Here is a 23763-nt window from a genome sequence, read left to right on the forward strand (position 1 = left end):
GCCAAGAGCCCAGAGCCCTGGGCTCCAGGCCCCGTGGGAGGCTCTGGCCGAGTCACAAAACCTCTCTGGAGCACACGTGTAAGGGGCACCGGGAGCTGAGAGCCCGGGCCTTGGTTTTTCCTTTACTACTAAATGAATCTCTGCTTAGGTGTCAAGCCCTGTTTGGCTGCTCCCTCTAGCGACCAACTCATAGCACAGCAACCCTCTGATGGGGCCCTGGGAAGGCCCCTCCCATGGGGCCTCTCTGAGAGCACAGGAAGCTGGTGAGCGCCACTGGGCCAGAGGGGTGGGAAGCGGGGCCTTCAGCACACCAGATTGGATGGGCATGAGCTCACCTCCCTGATTCCTTCAGGCCAAAGGTGCCTTTTTCGAGTCCAGGGTCAGCCTTCCTCAGCCCAAGAGGAGGCGTCATTTAACGCATGGCAGCCAGGAGCCCAAGGGGAGTTAGTTAAGGACCTTTATTTCACATTCACACATCTGTACATTTTCTATAAATAATGTGGAGCTGAAATATTTACAGTCATCTCGTGCCCACTCCCAGGCTCTCGCTCCCTCTGGCAGCCAGTGCTGTGATGCTACCCGCAGACACAGAGGTGGATACTGAACTCGGCCTCTCCCCACACCACCAGGTTCCTGGGCGTGGCAGCCTGTGGTCCCTGGGACTCTCCCAGCCCCAGTCGTTTTGCTCTCCCCTGCCGAAGGCCAGGCAGACCACAAGGGAACTGCTGCTCAGCAAACAGCAGCCGGTCAGTGCAGCCCCACTGCAGTGGTGGAGACCGTGGTAGCAGCAGCCAGGTCTGTGCCCGTGGGCAGTCGCTGCCAGCTTGGGAACTGCCTGGAAGTTCCAGGGAGGAACTAAGGAAGCAGGGAGGTTGCCACTCGCTCTGCTGCCCCTTGACTCCCCCGTTCCTTTCCCCACCCACCCCTCGTCTGGGGGGACAAGCCTCAAGCTTCCCTCAACTCCCCACAGTGGGACTGCTCCAGGCACCCAGTGGTGCCGGATCACAGAGGACGGAGAGCCCAAGTCCTGCTCTGGAAGGTTATAATGTCAAGGATGAGAAACTACAACACAAATGTCTCAATGACACGTAACAGCGGGCTCGCACTTGCCTGTACTCCGAGTTCTTAGAAGCCATTGGCCCAACAGACAGACACACACGTACTTTTGAGCCCCGAGGGGACAGGAGGATGGTCTTTTGGGGGTGGAGAGGAAGAAGCTGGAAGAGACTAGCTCAGCCCTGTGAGACACACTAAGACACCGAGACACACAGAACTGGGACCCATCTGAGCCTCAGCGAGGGGGCTTGCAGAGAACACACACGCATCACCCACTTCGCAGTCACAGCAGCACGGTGCACTTGGGAACAGCGAGAGGCAAGGGACGGCCCCTGGGCTGGGGCAGCCTTAACCCCTCTCCATCAGCTAGAGACGGGCCGGGGTGGGGTTCTGAGATCTTCCTCACTGCTACGGACAGCAGCCACATATGAGAAGAGACACAACACAGAGTAGCAGATCTCGTGGGCCTGGAGGAGAGAAAACCAGCCAGATCAACGTCACGCAGATTCCTACGTCTTCACACGTGGAGATCTGCCAACTGGGAAACTCCTGCCCTAACTCTGGGCTCAGGCCTCCAGACTAAAGAGCCCCAAGCGAGGCCCCAGAGCTGGCCCGTGGGAGGGGGTCAGCATGTGTGCCTCTCCCAGGCTGAAGACCTGCTTCAGCTCCAGCTGCATCCCTGGCATCTAGACTAAATTCTCTTCTCAACCATTCGTAACTGCCCCTCGCCCTGTGCTCTCAGAAGCCCACCCCACGCCTGCTGGCACGCCCCCGGGAGCCCTTCGCAGACTGGCCTGTCGGCACACTCACCATTGGTGTCTTGTACTTGTGGCTCACCACTTCTTTAATTTCAGGAACTAAAACCGGACGGGCAAGAGACAAAACAGAAGGTTCAAAACTAAGAGCAATAGCGCCACACTCCCCCAGGCGGCAGCGCCCGGCACCAGGGTCCCCTTCCCCTGTGGGCCTCACTCAGCCCCGGCCGGGTGAGAGGACACTGGTCCCGACTCCTCAGCCTGACATCTGAGGTCTGCAGTGGCTCCTGGCTCCATGGCCACGACTCTACCGACTTTGAGAGCCCCAGCACAGGAGCAGGCTAGTCTCTCACCAGCCTGGTCGCTGCTACCATCCAGGGCCCGAGGACCACAGCTGACATTCCCAGGTTTTGGCTGGGAGGGAAGCACTGCCTCTAGCCTGTGCCTCACCTTGCTGAGACACCCGAGAACTCACCCCTGTCGCCAGCCCCATGCTCTGGTCAAGTTAAACACGTTCCCTGTACTCCCAGCCCCTGCACTGAGGGTCCTGAGGCTGGATGAAGAAATGGCATGATACTAAACCCACCAGACTCGGAAGTTTCCTTCCCTGATGGCAGGAGAGGCCCAGGCCTGCCTGTGTGAGGGAGAGCGTCAGAGGGCTCTGGAGCAGACACACCGAGCAGAAGAGACAGGTGAGTACAGCACCCGGGGAGGGAGGTGACAGGGAGCGTCAGGCAAAATACACACGTGTCCACAGCCCGGAATGCGAGCCTAAGAGTCACCCCGGCCCCAGCCATGCAGGGGTTCTGCTTGGCCAGAGGAAGGAGTAAGGTCCCCCAGCCTCAGCCATCATCATGGCCCCTGGAGACGGGGAGCAGGGGCATGGCATCCCCTGGGGGCCAGAAAAGGTAGGGTGAGAGTTGGCCACACCTTCTTCTGACCCTGGGAGGTAGAATTCAGGGGGCCCCAGGGTTAACAGGGAATAAACTCATCAAAGGTAGAGCAATGAGCCCAGGTCCTTCTCCTGAGTTGGAAGACTCCCCCAAACGTCTCTCTGGCAGGAGAGAGAAAGGAGCACACGGGAGAAAACTCGGAACCAATGAGCCAGCGCGAGGGTGGACGAGGTTGGGAAGGAAGAGGGTGGGGAGAGAAGGGAGGAGACAAGTTGGTGATGCGAGCAGCTGGCTTGGGCGAAGGGAGCCTGCCCACCCACCGCAGGGCCCAAGGCAGGGGCCTGGGGAGAGGCAGCACGGCGAGGTCACTTTACCTGCTGGAGAACGAAGGTTTTCATAGCAGCGATGAGGGGCACGAAAGAATGAAGCACAAACACAGCAGGAACTCAAAGCCCCGGGGTGAGAACCCAGACACCACTCAGTCAGCGCTTGGCTGGGGGGGGAGCCTAGCTCCCGGCTTCCAGCTACCACTGCCCTCTGCCTCTGAGGCCACTAGGCTCGCCTGCCCCCTAGAGTGAGCCTGCCTGCACCGCTGCACGCCCTCCTGCAGCCCAGAGGCTCGATGGACCCTGGCGTGGCCCCAGGGTGGCTGGACAGAGCACTGGGCTGCTAGAGGGACCGAGGCAGGCGACATGAACACAGCAGAGCTAGGGAATGGCTCGTCTGCTCTGCCCCACCAGCTGGCCAAACAAGGGAAGGTGGCGCTGCTTCGAGGAGCCTCTTCACTACCAGCGCTCATCTCTAAGCCCGGCGTCTAAGCCACTGCTCTTCGGGCCACTCTCAGGCAGCCACCGACCAACTAGCTTTCCCTTCTCCTCCCTTCTCTCAGGTCAGGACTCCCTCTTCCTCCCTATCACTCCTGCTTCTCCTGACCTCTCTGCAGAGGCTCTTCTTCTCTGTCTCTAGTCCCTCCTCTGGAGCTCCGAGGTTTGAGTTACTGCCATGTGAGTCCAGACCTAAGAGCAAAATAGTGTAATTACCAAATTCCTCCAGGACAAAGACGCCTCGAACTGTATTGCACTTTTTAATGTGATTCAGCTCTATGAAAACCTGCAAGAGAGGGAGGGAGGGAGGGAGGGAAGGGGTAAGGCCCAGAGGCTCCCCCACTGCCCCGCAAAGCCCACTCTCCCAGCTATAGCCCCACCCACACAGAAAACCTATTTCCCACAGGGAGGATGGAAGAATACACACACACACAACTCAAAAGCGCTAAGAAGCGAAGACGGCAGAAAGGGCATGTACCTTCCGCTCCTGGCCGGAGGAGAAAGCATGGGAGAGAAAGGAAGGTGTTAGTTTTAACCGTCAAAGCCAACGCAAAGGCCCCTCTGCTGGCCTGGGCTGCCTGCCCACACCCTCTGCCCAGGGCAGTGCTTGTAGGACACTGTGCCCCAGGGGCCCCCCCTCAGCCCATCAGCTCTCTACCCTTCCATGCATCCTCCTCCGGCGCAGAGGGCTGGCACGGGCGCAAAGCTCCCCTCAGACTGTCCTTGGGAGGGAGGTGTTGGCATCTTCCTTGAAACAGGATTCAGGCTCTCCCAAGAGTATGTGGTGATTGGTAGTACTAACAGCAACCACTTGTGAGCACCTGCTAGGAGTTCTACAAATACTACTTGTTTGTCCTTACGTCTACGTGGCGCAGGATATAGTATCACCCTCGTTTTACAGATGAGGACACTGTGGATCAGGAGGTTTATTTGCCCATGGATGACGAAGCTGGGCTCCAAATCCAAGTACGTCCTGACTCCAGAGACCATGCTTTTCCCATCTGTTACCCCACACTGCAGAACTCCACCGGGGGTCCAATGCTTCCTCAACTCCAGCTGACTGTTATGTGGTAGAAGACAGACCCCAAGGCCATTATCTCATCATCAGTCAGGGTTTGACTTTCTCTCTCTCTTCAGGATCTCTCTTCTGGGGCAAAGCCTTAAACTACAGACCAACTTGTACATACTTTGTAACGGTTAGACGGTAGGTCAGTCCAAAGGGGGTGTACCAAGCGGGAAGAGGGCATCTGGGTTTCATTTAATGAGATCTCTTCTTCAGAAGGTGAGGCATCAGGGGAGGCCACAGCCCTAAAGTGCAGTCAGAAGCCTGGTCCCCGAGAAGTGCTGGCACCTTCATGGTCTAGAAAAGTCCTTAAGTCAACCCCTCTTTGGGTGGACCCTAAGGTCTTATTAAGTATACTATTTAATGTATCACTGTGACTAATCGTAAATATACTACTGCAAGTATACTGCCAGGAAGCCTGGGCAGCTGTCTCCCATCACACCAAGTTGCCCAGCTGGATTCCTGAAAGAAGGAGAACTAAAATGGCAAGTGGTAGGAGGAAGCCCCAGAGTCCAGATGTTCACCGCCCCTGAGTGTCTGCTGCCTGGCCAGGGGCCGTGGTCGCATCTGGCTCAGGGCCTCAAGGAGACGAACCAGGACATCAGGGGAGGGGGAGGGAAGGCACTTGTGTGAAGACTCAGGACAGGGAGCGGACCTGGGATGACGCGCTGGCCTCAGAAAGGGATTAGCTTAAGGAATGTCCACTGAGAGAAAAAGTAATGCTGTGTTAGAACCAAGAGAAACAACAGTCAGCTCCTACGGTGGGGTCACAATGAGGGCAAGATGGGTCCTGAAGGGCTCCCCAGTCAAAAGAAGGGGAGTGGGGCCTGTGGAGCTGGGGACAGAGTGGGGACGTTCAGAGGAAGGAAGAGAATAGGAAGAAGAATCGGCAGGAAAAAAAAGGCAAATAAACACACACACTCCAGATGGGACAGACACAAGCCAGCCACACACACACACACACACACACACACACACACGCACGTGCCGCGCTTCACGCGCACCAGAAACACGCGAGGGGATCAGCCGGTATAGACTCTCAAAGCAAAACCACCAAGCAAAAGCACACCCTGGGATAAGGGAAGGCGGACACTGTGCAAAGAAGGGCCAGGTGAGACGCTCCCACTCACACTGTGCTGAGTCTAATGGGCAGGGGCAGCCGGGCCACCATGGCTCCCTCTCTCTCCCCTCCTCCCCGGCACAGGCTCCCTGCCGCACCTTCCGGGTGGTTGCCAGTGTCACTGCGCCCTCCCCTCCGATTGTTCTCTCCGATCCAGCTGCTCCAATTCTCTCACTAGCCCCGGAGGCCTCTCTCACGCTCACTGGGGAAGCACTGGGGACCTGGACACTGATCCTACTGCAGATGGAACACCGGGGCTGGGAAGCCTCATGCTGCCACTTGCACCTACCTGGTTGTGCATGAACTTGAGATTGATCCCTTCTAGGGTGACCTGCAGCAAGCCACCCTCGCCAGTCTTCATGTCCTGCACAGGGAACTCGCCACCCAGCTCCGGCCCTGTGGCGAGGGAGGAGGTCGTCAGCTAACTGGAAGGTGGGGAGTCCCGCCGCCTGACCTCCTCATCAGGCCTCCACCGCTCAGGACGGATGAAAACCAACAGAAGGCACGCGCCCAGGGAGCCGTCCTCCGCTCACCAGGTTTGATGCTCTGCTGTCGGGCGGCAGCACGCTCCATGCTGTCCTTCACGCAGTAGTACAGCTCCCGACACTGCGGCACAGTGGGGAGAGCTGTCCTGTCGTACAAGCTCTCCAGGCTCCCCACCCTCTACTCTAGAATGGCTGCTGGAGGCCTGGGCCGATGCCAGGACCTCAGAGACAGCTTTACGTGTTCCGCGCCACAGCCAGAGGCCAAAGTGGGGCTCCAGCGTGGATTCTGAACGTTAACTTCCCTGCAGGAGCTCCGCACTTTCCCTCAACGCCCAACCCCCAACGCACACCGAGTTCACGGGTACCTTCTTAGTATAGAATTTGTTGAGCTGGGTCTCAGAGCCGTTTCTACGCCACAAGCATAGCACCTTGGTCTTGGGACAGTAGGTCATGTTGATGAGCTTCTCATACCACCAGCGCTCGTACACTGTCCCGATGTTACTACGCAGCACCACGCAGTCGTCACACACCTGCAGAGGCACACGGGGCAGTCGGTGGCCCTGGTCTCTTCCCACCCCAGGCCACACTGCACGCTGCTCCCCACGGGGAAAGATGGGACAACTGGTCCTAGGAGCATCCCCAAGGTCAGGTTTTCTGTCTTATGCTCAGTCTCTCTTACGTGGAGACACAAACACTGAACTGCTGGACACATTGTCCACTAGTAGGTTTACCGACAGAGGAGGAGCCGTTGAAAGGAACTTGTGGGCAAGGAAGGAGGCTCACTTCACTTCAGTCAGTGTTCATTACTTCTTGCGTGTTCTGGACTTAAGTACGCAGAGGATATCTTATGCCTCCACCTTACAACCTTAGGAATCATCGCTATGGACAAGCACAAAGGCAGGGGATTAGGGCAGACTTAACCAAGGAGAAAAAAAATGGAACCAACACATTTTCTAATCCTGGCTCGGCTCTAGTTCTGCCTAAATCTTTTCAAAAGTTAATTACACAAGTGACACACGGACATTGCTTATTGCAAAAAAAAAAAAATTATACTACACAGGATGATATAAACTAAAAGGCAAAGTTCTCCACGTCCTCTTCTTGCTCAACATTCTCCCTCAGGTGGACATACCTGTTCGTATGCCTTCAGTTATGGTGGAGACATTATAGCACGATGGGTAAGAGCACAGGTCTAAGATCAGACTACCTGGATTTAGATTTAAGGCTGTCTCCTTACTTAGCTGTGTCACCTTAAGCAAGTTAATCTCTGTCTATATTTCCTCGTGTGTAAGATGGGGATAGTAATAACTTCATGGAGTTACTGTGAAGATTAAATAAGTTAATGTGCATAAAATTCTTAGAATCGGACTTCCCTGGTGGTGCAGTGGTTAAGAATCCACCTGCCAATGCAAGGGACATGGGTTCGAACCCTGGTCCGAGAAGATCCCACATGCCGTGGAGCAACTAAGCCCGTGCACCACAACTACTGAGCCTGAGCTCTAGAGCCCGCAAACCACAACTACTGAACCCCCATGCCACAAGTACTGAAGCCCGTGCACCTACAGCCCCGTGCTCCACAAGAGAAGCCACTGCAATGAGAAGCACGCACACTGCAATGAAGAGTAGCCCCCGCTCGCCGCAACTAGAGAAAGCCTGCACGCAGCAACGAAGACCCAATGCCAACCAAAAAATAAATAAATTAGTTAATTAAATAAATGTTTAAAAGAATTCTTAGAATAAAGCCTGGCACATAGAATGTACCCTGGAGTTAGCTGCTATAACAACAATACAACTATGATATAAGAAATATAACAATAATTATTATGACCACATTGATGATTCTCACATCTTTCTCCACATGAGACCTGTCTTCCTGAGTCCTGACCTCTCTCTATCTGGATGTTTCACTGGCAGCACTTCAAACTCATCATGTCCAAATCTGAACTCCACATCTCCTCCTGGGCAGCTCCTCCTTCTAAGTTCCCTATTTCAGTAAATGGCATCACCGTCTCCCCCCGCTGCCCAGGCCAGAAATGAAGGAGTGATGCAAGACTCCTTCCATCAAGTCCCACCATTCTACCCCAAATACCCCTGGAACACACTTCCCCTCCCCGACTCCAGCCATCAAGTCCTACTCTTCTTCAAGTCTAAGCTCAAAGGTCACTTCTGAAGGTCGCCCACGACTCCCAGACCCTCTGCTATGTATTCCCATAACACCTGCCCCCTGAACATCTCGCAATGCTCATTATATTTTATGACACTGGGTGTTTAATTATCTGACTTCCCCAATGGCTTGTCAACCCTGTTAGGACAACAGAAACTATGTCTCCCTTATTCACTGATATAACCCCAAACCCAGCAAACGAGTGCCTGGCTATGATATGCGCCCCATAAAAATTAGGTGCATGAATGAGGAATATACAAAATTACCAGTTTTAATCTACCATCTAAGACTTTACTGGGGCTCAAAAGCTTTAGGAAGAAGAGGGCCAACGTAGCTGAGTAGGAATTAGAAACTTGGATTCTAGCCCCAGTTGAACTCTGTGGTTCTCTCCATGTGGAAAATGGAGAATACCACTCCACTTTCCATAACCCTCTAAGAACACGATGGAAAGGAGAGGGACAGGTGTTTAGAAGAACATATGATTTCTAGGCTAGAGAGACGATGGTAACAATGTGTCATACCTGCCTCTGCTGCTGGTAGAGGTGTAAACTGGCATAGTCTTTGGGAAGGCAATTTGGCAAAATCTATCAAAACCGTAAATGTATATAAGCTTGACCCAGAAATTTCACACTAAGAACCTATCCTATAGAAATTCTCAAGGGAGTGTGCAAGGATTTATGTTCAAGGATAGTCAGTGAAGCGTTGTTTAAAAAAAAAAGTGGGAGGGACCAGTTAAATAATGACACTTCCATATAACACCTCATGGTTAAGCATCCATTAAAAACAATAGAGACAGATTTCTATAATATGTAGACATATTATAGGTATGCCTGTGATACATTAAGTGAAAAAAGCCAAATTATTAACAATATTTGTAGTTTGATATCACTTTTATAAACACTGAAACAAAATTCCATATAAGCTATATTTATACAAATATGCACTTTTTTAAATCTGAAAGGATTCATACCAAATTCTTTAACGGTGGTTACCTCTGAGACATGGCACGGGAAGGAAGTAAAGGAAAATTTTTACTTTTTACTTTATTTTTACTTCTATATGGTTTGAAACTTTTATGGCATATACTCTATTACTTTTGTAATTAAAATAAAAGGCAATAAAGATGATTTTTTTAAGTCTTTGCAAATTGCTATCCAATTACTCATGCAACCAGTAGGCTGTGCTGAGAACAGCTAAATCTGATAGCATCACGGTAGCCAGGCACTGATGGAATGAGCAAGGTACCCTTGCTTTGCAGTACAAGGGGGAGCATCTATGAGATGATGGACCCACCCCATGCTCCAGGGCCCTTGTATGAGGCTCCCTGTAACAGTGGTGAGAGAGAATCCTATACTTCAAGGAATCCTCTGGAGAAATTTACTGTGGTGCAGATGCCCTAAGTAGCCCTCAGTTCTGATAGGCACCTAGCCAAAGTCTAACGCTTCAAGGTGACATGAAAATGACTCCCTTCTCAGCTACATCATCATGTATGTTTCTGAGCAGAAATCCCACCCTACGTTTGACAAACTACCACTTCAAAAAGCTGTGAATGTGAAAATCAAATTCAACTAAGCCAAAAGGCAGCAGAATATTAGCTAATTTCACTACTTTATAGAGGAGCAGTACTTGGTCCCTAAAATTACTTAGAAAGAGATCCATTTGAGAATTAAAAACACAGAAATGAAGAAAACATGGCCAATTTCCTTTACAATACTGGATTAAGAAAGGGTTTTTCTAACTATGACTCAAAATCCAGAAGCCACAAAAGAAATGACTGATTAATTTAACTACACGATTAATTTTAATTAATTTAAAAAATCCTGCATGGTGAAAAATACCATAAGCTAGGGACTTTCCTTGTGGTCCAGTGGTTAAGACTCTGTGCTCCCAATGCAGGGGGCCCGGGTTTGATCCCTGATCAGGGAACTAGATCCCACATGTTGCAACTAAGATCCCGCATGCCTCAGCGAAGATCCCACATGCCTCAACAAAGACCGGGAGCAGCCAAATAAATAAATAAATATTAAAAAAAAATACCATAAGCTAAATCAGAAAACTAATGAGGAAGTTTGCAGTGGATAGGTCAGGTTGCCCACATGTGAACCCGTTGATCACTAGGACAGAGCCAACCATATGAGGCGACAGGAAGTATACAGCACCACCTCTTCTTGCCAAAATCCTGAATCTGAAACTGACCAAATCTCTAGATTGAATTACTAGCTTGTACAAATACAAGTGATAGAGAAACATGTTAAACAACACTAAGGAGATGCAATCAGCAAAAAATCTAAAATGTAATAGGGCACATTTCTTCAACAAAATAAATGGCAACGTGGGAGAGAAACTATTATATGTTAAGAGATACTTTGGAGTCATATCAACCATAATTATAAAGGCATTTTCCCTTTGACCCAGCAATTCCACTTGTGGAAATTCCTGGATAAACCTGTACATGTGGGAAATGAAGCAGGCACAGCATCACCCGGAGTCGCGCTACTGGCAACAGCAAGAATTTGGAAGAAAATCAAGGGTACGTAAATGCTGACTGGGTATATAAACTATGGTACAGTCACACGGCGGAACACTATACAGCTGTAAAAAGAAGGAGAAAGCTCTTTTTGTAGTGATACAGAAGATCTCCAGGCTAAGTTTAATGAAAAAAAAAAAGGTACAGATCAGTAGATATTATGTGCTACCTTTAGGTAAAAGAGTAGAAAAATAAGAACTTAAGCTCATATTTTATTGTGTCTGCATAGAAAACCACTGGAAGATACAAAGTGGTTATAAATAAAAGTGGTTACCTCCAAGAGGAAGGGGTGAGGTGGATGGGAAACTGAGTGGAAGGGGATAAGAATGAGAGCAAGACTTGCCAGTGTATACCATTCTATGTTGTTCTGACTTATGGACAATGTGACTATGTCATCTATGCAATCTATATATAAAAGAAATGATAGGGATGGACTTCCCTGGTAGCACAGTGGTTAAGAATCCACCTGCCAATGCAGGAGACACGGGTTTGAGCCCTGGTCTGGGAAGATCCCACATGCCGCGGAGCAACTAAGCCCGTGAGCCATAACTACTGAGCCTGCGCTCTAGAGCCCGCGAGCCACAACAAGAGAAGCCACGGCAATGAGAAGCCTGCACACAGCAACAAAGAATAGACCCCACTCACTGCAACTAGAGAAAGCCCGCGCGCAGCAACGAAGACCCAACACAGCCAAAAATAAATTAAAATTAAAAAATAAAAGAAAAGATAGGGAATCATCTATTATATTAATTTATTTGCATAAGAGCCTAACAATTTAATGATAAATGGATCATGAAGATGAATGAGATAAGTGGGAAAAATATTCTGGCATCAGTTCTAGGAGTTCCCTGTGACTCTCAAATATTGCTTTGGGCCCCTAGCATGAACCAGCACCTACCTCCATGAAAAAGATATCTCCATTTGTGTCTGTCCCCGCATGTACCACAAATGTCTGCTTCTTCATGTGCCGGCTGCCACTGGACCGGATAGAGAGATCTCGTCCATTCTGAGGAAAGAGAGATCCTTTAGGGACAGCCAAACATCCCTCTCCCACGGCCCTCTGGGCCAAGAATCCCTCATTCAGCAATTCAATTCTTATCAGCTTCCTTAGAGCGGCGCCATCTGCTGGCCACTGGCCGCCATGGATGTGTTCTCAAACTTCCTGGTCTCAGGACTCCTATCCATTTTAACTTTATTGATGACGCCCCAAGAACTTATGTCTTTGTAAGTTTTACTTATAGGTATTTACCACACTAGAAATTAAAACTGAAAAAATTTAAATGTTTATTAATTCATTTAAAAGGAATTAATAATTCATTAATAAATCCATTACATGATAACATAAATAACATATACTTTTTAAATCATCGTATCTTCCAGAACAACAAAAAAAATGTGGTGAGTGGCACTATTTTACATTTTTTGCAAATCTCTTTAATGTTTGGCTTAATGAAAAATAGCTGTATTCTCATATCTGCTTCTACATTCAATCTGCTGTGACAAGTTGCTTTGGTTGAGGTATATTAAAGAAAATCTGACCTCACAGATACGTATCTGGAAAAGGGAGGAGTATTTTACTAGGCTTTCCAGATAAATATGCACATTCTTCTTTGATGCTATACCAGAACCTCAAGAAGTTTCTTAAAGTTAGTAGCAGTGTGTAATCTGAAAACACATCAATGAACACTTTGTCCTTTGTTACATTAAAATCCATTTGTCTGCGTTACACTTGGAGTGGATCTTTTATCCACAGTTGAATTTGTAACATCACACATCAGTCATCTGGAAAATACTGGTTCGCCCAGTTATGCAGCTCTTCCAAATGTTGATGCATTTCATTACACAATATCAAAAAATCACATTCATCATCAATCTCACTGGAAAAGTCTTTAAATATTGGGAAGCTTCATGCACAAGAAGTTTGCCAAATACCCAACTCCAAATAACAGTAATGTTAGTCATTCTTTCAAGTAAAAATGATGTCCCATGACTGGCTGCAAAGCTGTCAGTTCACCTTGGAATTCAAATCGTCACAAATTCCCTTTCCTCGAAACAATCATATTTTCATTTGCAGCAATATGCTTTATGTATATTTCTCATTTTGTCACATAGAATACTAAGAAGATGTATAATCACTGATCAGATTGAATAAAACTGATGATTTTAACTGCATCATCAAGGACATTCACAAGTGAAACTGGCTTTTTGTTTTGTTTTTAACTGAGAGTGTGTGGAGGTGGGGACACCAGTACGGTTTGGTGCCACCATCTTCACCGTGTTCAGGCACTAGTGGTTTTACCCACCATTGCATTTGCACCCTTAGTGCAAATGTCAACCCAGTAAAAAAGGCAAACAACATTTTAGTATTATCATGAAAACAGTATTCACCTTGTGGATCCACAGGGGTCCACAGACCACACAAACGTTGAAATGGCTGCACGGGGATGGTTTTAGTGCAGAGAATCCTATCACAGAACAGAAGGGCAAAAGCCTCATCTAGAGTCAAAGCCCTATTTTCAGAACTAGGGATTTTGAAAACATATGAGCCAAGAAATGACCTACGCGGAAGCCTCTGCCTTAGGCCATGAGGCCCACGCCTGCGAGGCTGACTAGCGCAATGCAAGGGAGCCTAAAGGACGGCCCAGGTGTGCTCACCAGGTTTGCCAGCTGGTCAAGCACTTCGTTGATTTGCTGGCTGTACACAAGCCCAATATGCGACTTTCCCATCAGGCGCCTCACCTTCTTCCGGATATCATTCTTATTTACCTGAAAAGCCAAAACAGGATCTTAATATCTTTCCTCCTGAGAAAAGTAGAATTCTAAAAGACCACATCACTGAGGATAAAACATTCAACTGTGTGTTCTGCCAACAGTCTGAGGAGAAAAACCCTGGTTCTGTCTCCAGGTGGCTTCTGCAGAAAAGTGGCTCTTAGAGAAGTTCTGGTTTAAGTGGACGGGGACTCACGGGGACACATCCTCCCTAACCCCCCAACCAATACCATAACATTCACCTCTAAAAACCCCTGGGGCTCCTCAGAGTGTGATTCTTAGATAGTAAGACTTAAGAGTAGCAATGTTCTTCACTCAGTTGTCACCAAGACACCATCTTAGGGTTAAAGATCACCACCCTTTCCCAACCAGAGTTTAACTGGTACCCCTGGAGTTCAAGAGACCCTTAAACAGAAAAGGAAACAAACCAAGAGTGCCTGCAGGGTATTCTCTGCATTTGATCAACTAATCCCTTCACATTTAGAGAGGCTGGGAGAACAGGAGGAGGAGAAACCCAGGAGCTCATTCTCAAAACAACTCTCTTCTACCCACCAAGTCCCTTTCAGAACAGGACTCTTCTATTTGGTAACACAGTTCTCCCACAGCTGTAAAAACCAAGTATAACCAAGTCAAACTAGAACCTACCATTGCTTTTTCAATGAGTAGCTCTTTTTACATCTATGGCAAAGTCTATATGATAAAGGACTAATGCTGAAAAGTAAATTCTGGGCATTCTTTCTAAAGTTGCAGAGCCTACTATGTAAAAAAAAAACTTTTTTCCACTGTATTCTGTAGGGAGTTCTACAGGCATCCTAAAACTATTCAGCAAAGGAAGCCCATTTAAAATTCAGAATAAACAAGTGGCATGCAATCATCAATTACCTTTACAACATTCCTTAGCACAACAGCCCGGCAGCTTCAGATAAATGAATCATGTGTGAGCTGCAGAGAGGCCTCAGACTTTCAATGAAGAAGAGAGCCCCAGCAGGATGCTCTGACTGCTTCCCAACTGCCCCAAGATTTAGGCAACAGGAACAAGCCTTGCCCTCCACTATCAGCAGTAGCTGGGCGTAAGCAAAATAGACATTACCTTCATCAGCAGCATGTAGGAGATGAGGTTGTGCAAGAGCGTGGCCAGCAAACGATCTTCATCATCCTCTAGGCGCTTCCGGTCATGTTCTCCTAGGGACAGGTACCTGAGCAGGAGACCAGGACAAGTCAGCCCCCAGGTGGGAGAACACAGAATTAACTGGGAAGAGGCTGAATTTGCATTTTCCCAAGGGTTTCTAAGCCTCATACCTGTCTATCATTTCCTGGGGACCCTGGTCCATACCCATCCCTTCTCTCTCCAACATCACAGCATCTAAGAATGCATCTTCCCAGAACTGCATTTGGTCCCATAAAGTAGAACGCTCTTTGCCTGTGTGGAAGAGAGTTTTTTTAGGGGCTTATATAACATATAAAGAATATGGCTGCCGAACTAAAACAGAGTAAATTCCAGAAAAAAGGAAGTCATTACAAATTCCAGGGCAAAGGAAACACGAGGCTCTTCACCCCAGATCTAACATTCCTGCCACCAGCCCCAGCTGCCTCCAAGTGAGGCCCAATCCCTCCCGAGGAGGAGGGATGAACAGCACACAAAGAAAGGTGGTTACTTATAGAAAAGGTCTCCATAGCGGCATCCTCTAACTGGTCCCACATCGATCCTTTGTCCCTTCCTGCCGATTTGTGAGCAGGAAGGACCATGGTAGCAAGAAAGTAAAAGAAGACAGAAAGACAGAGGCTGTTGGTTAATACCAAACTTCAGTCTCTTCTAGTTTTCACCCACTGTTTTTTCCCCAGTAAGTCGCTTGCTTCAGATATAAAAATGTCCTCTAACGTCAGCACTGAGACCAGCAAAAAGCCAAGCAGCTACTTGTTCAGTGCCACCCTCTTCCCGGGCTGAGTCCAGCTTCCTTCCAGTGCAAGTGGCCTTCGCAGTCTATTTCTCACCTAGGAGTCCCTCGTAGAGATAGACTCGCTGGCTTACATCTTCAGAAAAGCGAACTGGGCTGCCCACCAGCTTCTCCTTTACACTTGGCTTCAAGCTGTGGGCTTTACCCTAGAGGGAAGAGGCAACAGGTCAGCTGCCAGAGGGAACAATGAATAGGGGCAAAGGAAACCAAGCAGCTCATTAAGAGGCTCACACACACTAGGCACCATCATTAGTCACATATATTCCAGTAGCCCTGCCTTTGCTACTCTGCTTGCCTCCATCAGAAGTCAATCTGATAATCCTGCTTTCTGTTACTGCCTCCCAAAACATGCAAGCAAGTTTTCATTTCTACTTACCTTTACCCTTTAGTCTCTGTAAGACTCTTTCCTCTTCAAAAAAAAAAAAAAATTAGGTAAATTCTCTGTAGCAGCGTGATGCCGTGAAAAGAACACTGGGTTTGAAGTCTAGACTGAGCAATGTTCAGATCCCTGACTCTTACTAGCTGTGTGATCTTAGGTACAACGCTTAGCTTCTCTGAGAGTCATTTTCCTCACCTGTAAAAGGTTATAATACCTACCCAAAAGGACTATTCTCATTTAATATGAGAAAATACATATACATCACTTACTAGTGCCTGGCACATGGTTGGTATTTGATAAATGTTAAGTCTTCTCTTCCACCATCTCTTAGAAATATCTTCCCACATAGAAATACCACTAACTTCATCTACCACTTCTGCAATATTAGACTTTCTATTAATTCAAAAAAGATCTTCGGCTGGGTGAGAGGTAGTTTTCATGCCTGCTTCACAACACATGCAACAGCATAAGCAGAGAAGCCACTGAACAAAGGTTATCACTAGGCAATACCTAATTAGTGTGTCCAAATGCCAGCTCCCTGGCTCACAGCACAAGACTTTGCTCAATGAACCATATCACCCTAAGATAGCTAATTTCTTACCAAAATAGCCCTTTTTGAGCCAAGAAATTTAGGTAACTGCTCTCAGCGACACAACTGCACAAAGAGCCTTGCCCAGAAGTACAGGAAAAGTAAGAATTTGGCCCAGGAAGGTGCCAGGAAAGGTAGCACACAGCTGAATGGCTTCTTGCGAGACTGCTACTCCATAACATCTATCTCAACCTCCAAAATGGAAGCACACTAGGAGGATTTAAAATACTCTTGGGGCTTCCCTGGTGGCGCAGTGGTTGAGAATCCGCCTGCCGATGCAGGCGACACGGGTTCAATCCCTGGTCTGGGAGGATCCCACATGCCGTGGAGCAACTAAACCCATGCGCCACAACTGTGGAGCCTGCATTCTAGAGCCCATGAGCCACAACTACTGAGCCTGTGTGCCACAACTACTGAAGCCCACGTGCCTAGAGCCCGTGCTCTGCAACAAGAGAAGCCACCACAATGAGAAGCCCGTACACCGCAACAAGAGTAGCTCCTGCTCACCGCAACTAGAGGAAGCCCGCGCGTAGCAATGAAGACCCGACTCAGCCAAAAATAAATAAATAAAATCAATAAATGTATTAAAATAATAATAATAATAAAATACTCTTAATTAAAAGGGTCTGTTTAGACTCAGGGAGAGTTAAGGTCCATTAGCTTGAATGGCTCTGCTGACTCTCAATCCTATCCCCTACCTCCACCTTGGGATGTCACTTGCTCTATTAGAAACATGTATACAGAAGGCCCTGGCGGTGGGAATGATCACCAGTGTTAAATAATTTATTTCATTTCAATTTCGTCTTCCATTCTCCCCACAGACCAAAGAGAAGAACCTATGAGTTCGTGTAGAGAATATCCATTCTCAACTCTGCCTAACCAAGTGGTGAGTGTATCAGAACTCTTAAAGCTGCCTAAAGAGGCCTGTATACACTGAAGGGCAGTGGGTCTAAAGGCAAGGACTAAAAAGAATTCATTTAATTCCAACTGATCACTGGCTTATTGTATAACCTAGGGCAAGATCTTTTCTTCCTAACGCTTTGTTTCCCTCACCTGGCAGAAGAGATTAGTTGTAGCAATATACTGAATTGCAAACTTCTTGAAAATGGGAATCATGCCTTATCATGCTTGTTTCTTTAGTACAGAATCTGGCATTTAGTAAATCACTTAATAGATGTTTATTAATGAAGGAAAGCTTCAAACATACTACATGAAATGAAGGAATATACTAAAATGAAATGCTATTTTAAGGTGCTATATAAATAAAGCAGTGACCAGAATAAAACTAGACTAGTCCATAAAAATAGGTAGACTGGTACAAAATGAGAGCTGCAACTGCCCTGACATTGCCATAAAGGCATCACTTTGCTTATTTTAAACACGGGGGTTACTACCACATAGGAGTCGAAGCCCTTATCTGACTGGGCAGGAAGCCTAACTCATCAATGATTCAGGAGAAGGTTCTAAAAGCCCCAGATCACGGAGTCAAATGACTCTGAAAAAAGCTAACTTAAGAGACATTTTCTTTAAAGTCAAATATATGAAGGTTATCCATTCCTTCCTTCCTCTTTTCCTTCTAATTGCCTCCTAACTTTTCATCCTTTTCTAACCCATCCCCATCCCACTGAAAAAAATGGTCTTCTTTTGTTAGTAAACAAACTTACAAAGATGGCACTGGTGGCAGAGTTGGTTTCAATTTCACTATCAGACAACGTGCCTCTAGAGCCTGCCAAGTGGGTGCTGCCCTCACCGCCTGGTCCATCACCTGCATTGCTGCTCAGGTCACTGTCCGCTCCAAGGGTCTCTCCAGAGCTATTACTCACCTGGAAAGGAAAAAAAGGTGGTAAGGGATATTCCCCAGGATGTGTCCCAGAAATGCCAAGCTGCTAGAGCTCTCTGCTACCATAAAAAAAGTATCCAACTGCAAAGGTGTGTCAGACAGCCTCTGGAAGTACCTTCTTTACAAGATGAGGAGAAGCCCTGGGTGAAATCTCGGGGTCTGATCCCACAAAGAAAGACCTGTGACAGGTAGACATCTCCACCAAGAGACCCAACCTGACCTGAGACTAAGGACAGCCCCCAAAGCAGAGAGCAGCCCCCTTCTCCAAAGGGGGACCCACACCCCACCCACCAAGATGCCAGCGTGGTGTTCCCCTACCACGGTGCTAACTTCGGAGTCCTGACTCGAGCTTCGGATCATAACGGCTGGACTCACACCAAGGACAGAATCTGGATCAGTCCTCTGAAACAAGACACACGGACTCAGACACATTCGGGAGGTGTCCAATCTAGTCTCAGTTTCCCTAAGAAATACTGTATCTTCTTCCTTCTCTCCATCCCCACCCTTCTATTGTCATCCCTAGATAGGTCATGAAAAATGAACATTTTTCCTGAATATAAAATATATATGACTTACAGAGCGAGAAAAATAATGAATGTTAAAGAAGTACATGCTCACTACAGAAAATACACGAAAGAATAAGGAAATAAAAATAAGCCATAAACTTACCACCTACGTTAATCTCTGTTAGGTCTTTAGCATATTTCCTTTGTCTTTTCTATGTATGTTTTAAAAATAAAATTTGAATCACACTGTATATAGCTTTGTAAACACTTTCCCATGTCACCAAATTTTTGAAAATACAGTCATTAGCGGATACTAATATTCTATTACATGGATATATTACACTTATTTCATCATTCCCCTATGACTGGATATTCATGTTGTTTCAATGCTGTGATTTTGTTCAGTTTTGATCTTAAAGAAGTATTCTGAGATAGCAAATTTTTAATGCTCGCAATCCTCAACAAGGCTGTCACAAACCTGGGGACCAGACGTCAGGCTCACACCACTGTCTGCGCTGACTTGGGACTTCTTCTCCTCTGTCTCACCAAGGTCAAAGGTGGGTTTGATTACTTCAGGCCCTGAGTAGGGGAAGACTTGTGTTACTCAGTACAAGAGGCTAGGGGCAGGCTGGCGAAGGGAGTGGGACAGCAGCACAGCCTGGCCCCAGACCAGTTCAGCATGTCCCAGTCACCTTTCCAGGGACTGCCACCCACTCAGGCCGCACTGGACGAAGTCCCCAGATGCCTTAAGAACCAAGTAGGAAAAATTAAACCTGGTCTCAAAGGGTTCTGCAGCCATTTTCTCAACCTGAGAAAATTCTGACCAAATCATCTTAAAGCAGAAAAGCTCCACAAACAAACATCGGAACCACATTCCACCGCACTCAGAATCAGAGAGCTTCACTCGTGCCTAAGACCCTTTAAGGGTCCCCAGGTCACTCTGCTTCCCAAACAAATATGTCTAAAGGGGCTAGAAAAGGAAGAGCCCAGTGAGATTAAAAAACACCAGCTGTTTCAGCGGACGCTGCCTACCCCCACCCTGCAGCTTCTGTGTTTGACATTAGAAAACCACCCCCGTATTTCCCGCCCGCCCACAATGGTATGGCAGAAGGACAGAATGACAGAAGGCAAGAAAGCGTGCCTAGGCAAGCCACCAGAGAGAGCTGGGAAGCTACAGACTCAACACGGAGGGACAGCAACCATCCCTGCCAACTGTGCCCACAGGCCTTCTCATGGGGTGAGGGAGACATCAGCCAATGAGGGGCACTGAAATAGGCAAACGTTCTCCCCACCAACTCGGAAGCAATAGAGAACCAAGCTCTGAGGGATTTTACACAGGAGATGCCCTGATTACTGCCTGATTACTACAAGGGGAGGGGCAAGAAGCAGCCTACAAGCATATACCTGTGAGTCACATACCACCTACCTGCTTTCATTCCAAATACCCGCCCCCAAGAGCAAATTTGGGGTGGGGCTGACAAACGGAGCCTGCCCCAACTGGGCCTGGGGAGTTGGCAGGTATGGGAGACTTGGGAACAGGAGGGGGCATTTGTTCCTTACTCTGTGTTTCCAAAGCTTTTTGCTTTTTCACTTCCTGGTGCTTGTTCCACAATTCTACCCCAGATGCAATGTGAGCAGGAGAGAAAGACAGAGAGAGTCAGAGGCTGGTCAGACAGACGAAATGGAAACCCACCCACCCAAGATGATTCGGTCTCAGGCACAGGATTACAAATCAAGAGATAAAAAGAGATCTTCATTGCGGGGGAGGGGGGTTAAAAAAAAATCAAGAGATCTAACGCCTTCCCCCCAGGTCAAGAACTAAATTCCTATCCTAACCTCCATGTGGCAGTAAAAATCTCACAGAATGTTAGAGCTGGCAGAGCCTTTAATCAAGCTCCTTCATTCTGGCAGGAGGAAACTGATCCCAAAGAGGCTGGAGCACGTGCTCAAGATCAGGTAGCTCAGGACCAGTTTAAACTTCCACCACAGCACACCCTCTGCCAAGTGAGCTAGGCAACAGCAAATTTTAAAGATTCCAGATAAGACAGATGATTACCTCAAGCAGCCAAAGGGTTTCAGAAGCATGAGCACAAACCTGTTTGATTCACTGGATTGGAGAGAGGCCACTCAAGGTAGGCAGTTAGCATCCCTTCTTGTTGCTACCAAAACCCCCCAACTTACCCTCAGCATCAGTGCCTGCCCTACCAAGAGACCCATCTTAGCCAGTCATCGGGAAAAAGGCTTCTGGTAGAGGTGACAGAGAACACTAAATGGTCAAGAAGAGCATCTTAGCAGGGGTTAAGAAGAGAGAGTACCGATCATAGCAATTCTCTTCCTGCAAGAACTTTAGAGTCTACTTAGTGCAATCTCCTTGTTTTCCAGATGAGGTGATAGAGACCCTGAAAGGGGAAATGATTTGCCCAAAGTCACTTTCCTAGTTGGGGGCAGATACAGGACTAAAACTCCAGACCTCCAGACTGGCAGGTCAGTACATTTTCTAGAACATCACAACAGGTAGGAGAAAAGCATGGTTGACCGCCTCTAGGACAATATTTTGCTGGTTAGAGAAACACAGCTCTCCTAAGAAGGAAACTGGTTCCTCATTACCATTTATGGGAGCAAAAGGCAACTGCTAATGGATGTGGCAAAGAGGCACCGGCTAGAAGCACATTGCCCAGGGACCTAGAACCCGAAAAAGACACAATCTAGATGACTCAAGGTCAGGCAGGGAGTGAGTCAAACAGAGGTGACACCCAGAGAGCTCACCAAGGCTCTGCCTTAGTGGGAACGGAGAAACACCAAACGTAAGCAAGGTCTTATCAAGTCCAGTAAGGACATGTTTAAAGAAAAGCTGACTCAGAACTCTGTACCTCCAAGTCCAGAACCCAGGGAAATGGGGTTGCCGGACATGCCCCAAAGGAGCAAATTTGAGGGCAGCATAATGGTTGGATGGGGGAAAACTGGCTTTAGAGACCCAGACAGTCACAATTTTATAGCCCAAAGATGCATCTATGAACTTCCTTAGAGCTTCCAGGAGCTCATGTGGCCTCTCCATTACGTGAAGAAATCCAGATGCAAATAAAAGAGAGGGACGGGGAGTACAGCTCAGACTCCTGCACTAAGCCTCGCTCGGCCCTCTAAGCAAAACTGCCATTCTTCCTCTAAGATGTAGGTGAGGGTGGCTGTAAATGAAGCATAAGGGATAGAGAAGTATAAAGAAATGCCATTAGAAAGGGACACAAACCTATTTTCCTGTCTACAGAGCAAAGCATGGGGAAGAGAAAGGCGGGATTCTGGATGAACTGAAAGGAGGGAGGGACATTAAGAAGCCAGAACTCCTCTGCCACACCCAACACAATACACACCGATAGATGCTACAAAGTTCTCCTCCTTTAGACTTCTGGTGTCCAGTTCCTTGGGACTCTTTCCTGAGGCACTTGGTGCCCGAGGTCCCAGCTGGGGGACTCTCAGCTGTGCCATGGCCTTTGGGTCCCCCCGCCAAGCCAGGCCAGGATCCTTGCCAATTGGTGTATTTACGCTCTCTGTTGGACTTCTCTTCCGCTTGTCTGGTTCTGAGGAAAAGATCAAATATAGGAAGAGGTCAAAAGGGACAGTGAGTGAGAGTCAAGGTGTGGGAATGAGGTGGGAGAAGCAAGGATAGAGGAGGATGTGGAAGGGAAGAAGTGCAAGGAAAGAAAAGCTGACATCGTTCTTTTCCGTGACAGAAAAACACCCACTACATACATACACGCACTAGAAAATAAAATCCCAAAGCCTAACAGGAAGCAGCTTGACACTGCGAAACTCATCAAGGGGCCGAGTTCATTCTTTCAGAGAAGAGTGGGAGAGCCGTGGACAGCATGCTGCCTTGCTGGTCCGATCCCTACCTTTACTATAGTAGTGGGTCTGGGCGATCTCCAGAAGCGCAAAGATGCTGGCCATGCCACCCAGACCTGCGTGGGCGTAGGACTGCTCCAGACTGAGGACCGTGCACTTGAGCAGGTCTAACATGCCCTTGTACACCTTCCGACCGATCTCCTGCAACAATAACCCAGGGGCAAGAGTTGGGACAACTGCCTCTGGCGCCCATGTCCCTCTTCCCAGTTGATTCCAACTCCCAACCCCCAGCACTGACCACATCTGGGATGATGTCCTGCTGGGCCTCGTCCTCTGACTGCACCGTGCGGCTCAGCTTGCTCAGGACAAAGACTCTAAGCTGCTCGCTCTCCAGCAGCCGTCGCACCTTCTTCGTGTTGAGCCAGCCAACTCCCTGGCCATCCAGCACGCTGTGCACCACCTCCTTCAGGAACTGCTGGTTCTCACTGGAGGGTCCACATACCACTTCTGTGGTCACTGGCTCCTTTGCAGAGCATCTCCCCCTTTCACCAGGTTAGATGTTTGCCTCCAAGGGCAAAACACAAAGCCACGTCTCCAAATATCCAAGTCCACTGCCAACCCTACCTCTCCAGGCGGCCTGGTTTGCCCGAGCGCCCACCACTGCTGGTACACTCTGCTCAGCACCATGAGCTATTCCTGCCGCATGGGGATTGCGTCAGGAGGGGAAGGGATTTCATTTACCCACTGAGAGCTTCCCTCCCTAGTGTTTGGTACAAGGATCACTACCTCTATCTGAGAACTTTTACAACAGCTCTGCCATTTATTACCTAGAATTGCTGGATCGACCCTGGGGTGACGGAGGCTCTCTTTTCACTGTTGGGCTGTGTTTAATGACCGATGACTTCTGGTCCACTAAGGCCCTCCTGTTTCCTACAGCCAGGAAGGTAGAATGAGAGATATCACAACTGTAGTCAGGTAGCTGGTGTCAGCACAGCCCTGGG

At 48.2% G+C, this 23763-nt stretch overlaps 1 protein-coding gene across 50 annotated transcripts in view; it reads right to left on the minus strand.

The window, feature by feature from the left end:
* Positions 1-446: 446 nt before the first annotated feature.
* The window catches only part of MADD (MAP kinase activating death domain), a 38948-nt gene continuing 15631 nt past the window's right edge, over positions 447-23763 (minus strand). For 4 of the 50 annotated variants that reach the window (XM_067749096.1, XM_067749087.1, XM_067749082.1 and 1 more), the window contains 20 exons: positions 23590-23692; positions 23061-23247; positions 22813-22963; positions 22291-22497; positions 20486-20539; positions 19404-19504; positions 18750-18821; positions 18244-18402; positions 15649-15757; positions 15312-15374; positions 14956-15076; positions 14747-14852; positions 13543-13653; positions 11786-11893; positions 6562-6726; positions 6245-6317; positions 6001-6107; positions 3745-3814; positions 1867-1913; positions 447-1523 (listed from right to left, as the gene is read on the minus strand). In XM_067749096.1, coding sequence (XP_067605197.1) covers positions 1419-1523; positions 1867-1913; positions 3745-3814; positions 6001-6107; positions 6245-6317; positions 6562-6726; positions 11786-11893; positions 13543-13653; positions 14747-14852; positions 14956-15076; positions 15312-15374; positions 15649-15757; positions 18244-18402; positions 18750-18821; positions 19404-19504; positions 20486-20539; positions 22291-22497; positions 22813-22963; positions 23061-23247; positions 23590-23692 — 2219 coding nt within the window. In that variant the 3' untranslated portion in view covers positions 447-1418. Of the gene's footprint in view, positions 1524-1866; positions 1914-3744; positions 3815-6000; positions 6108-6244; positions 6318-6561; positions 6727-11785; positions 11894-13542; positions 13654-14746; positions 14853-14955; positions 15077-15311; positions 15375-15648; positions 15758-18243; positions 18403-18737; positions 18822-19403; positions 19505-20485; positions 20540-22290; positions 22498-22812; positions 22964-23060; positions 23248-23589; positions 23693-23763 lie in introns of all 50 variants that reach the window. The other 46 variants (XM_067749102.1, XM_067749093.1, XM_067749085.1 and 43 more) reach the window with 15 other exon arrangements.

Source organism: Pseudorca crassidens, chromosome 9 (genome assembly GCF_039906515.1).
Source record: "Pseudorca crassidens isolate mPseCra1 chromosome 9, mPseCra1.hap1, whole genome shotgun sequence".
In the NCBI taxonomy this organism is placed as follows: domain Eukaryota; kingdom Metazoa; phylum Chordata; class Mammalia; order Artiodactyla; family Delphinidae; genus Pseudorca; species Pseudorca crassidens.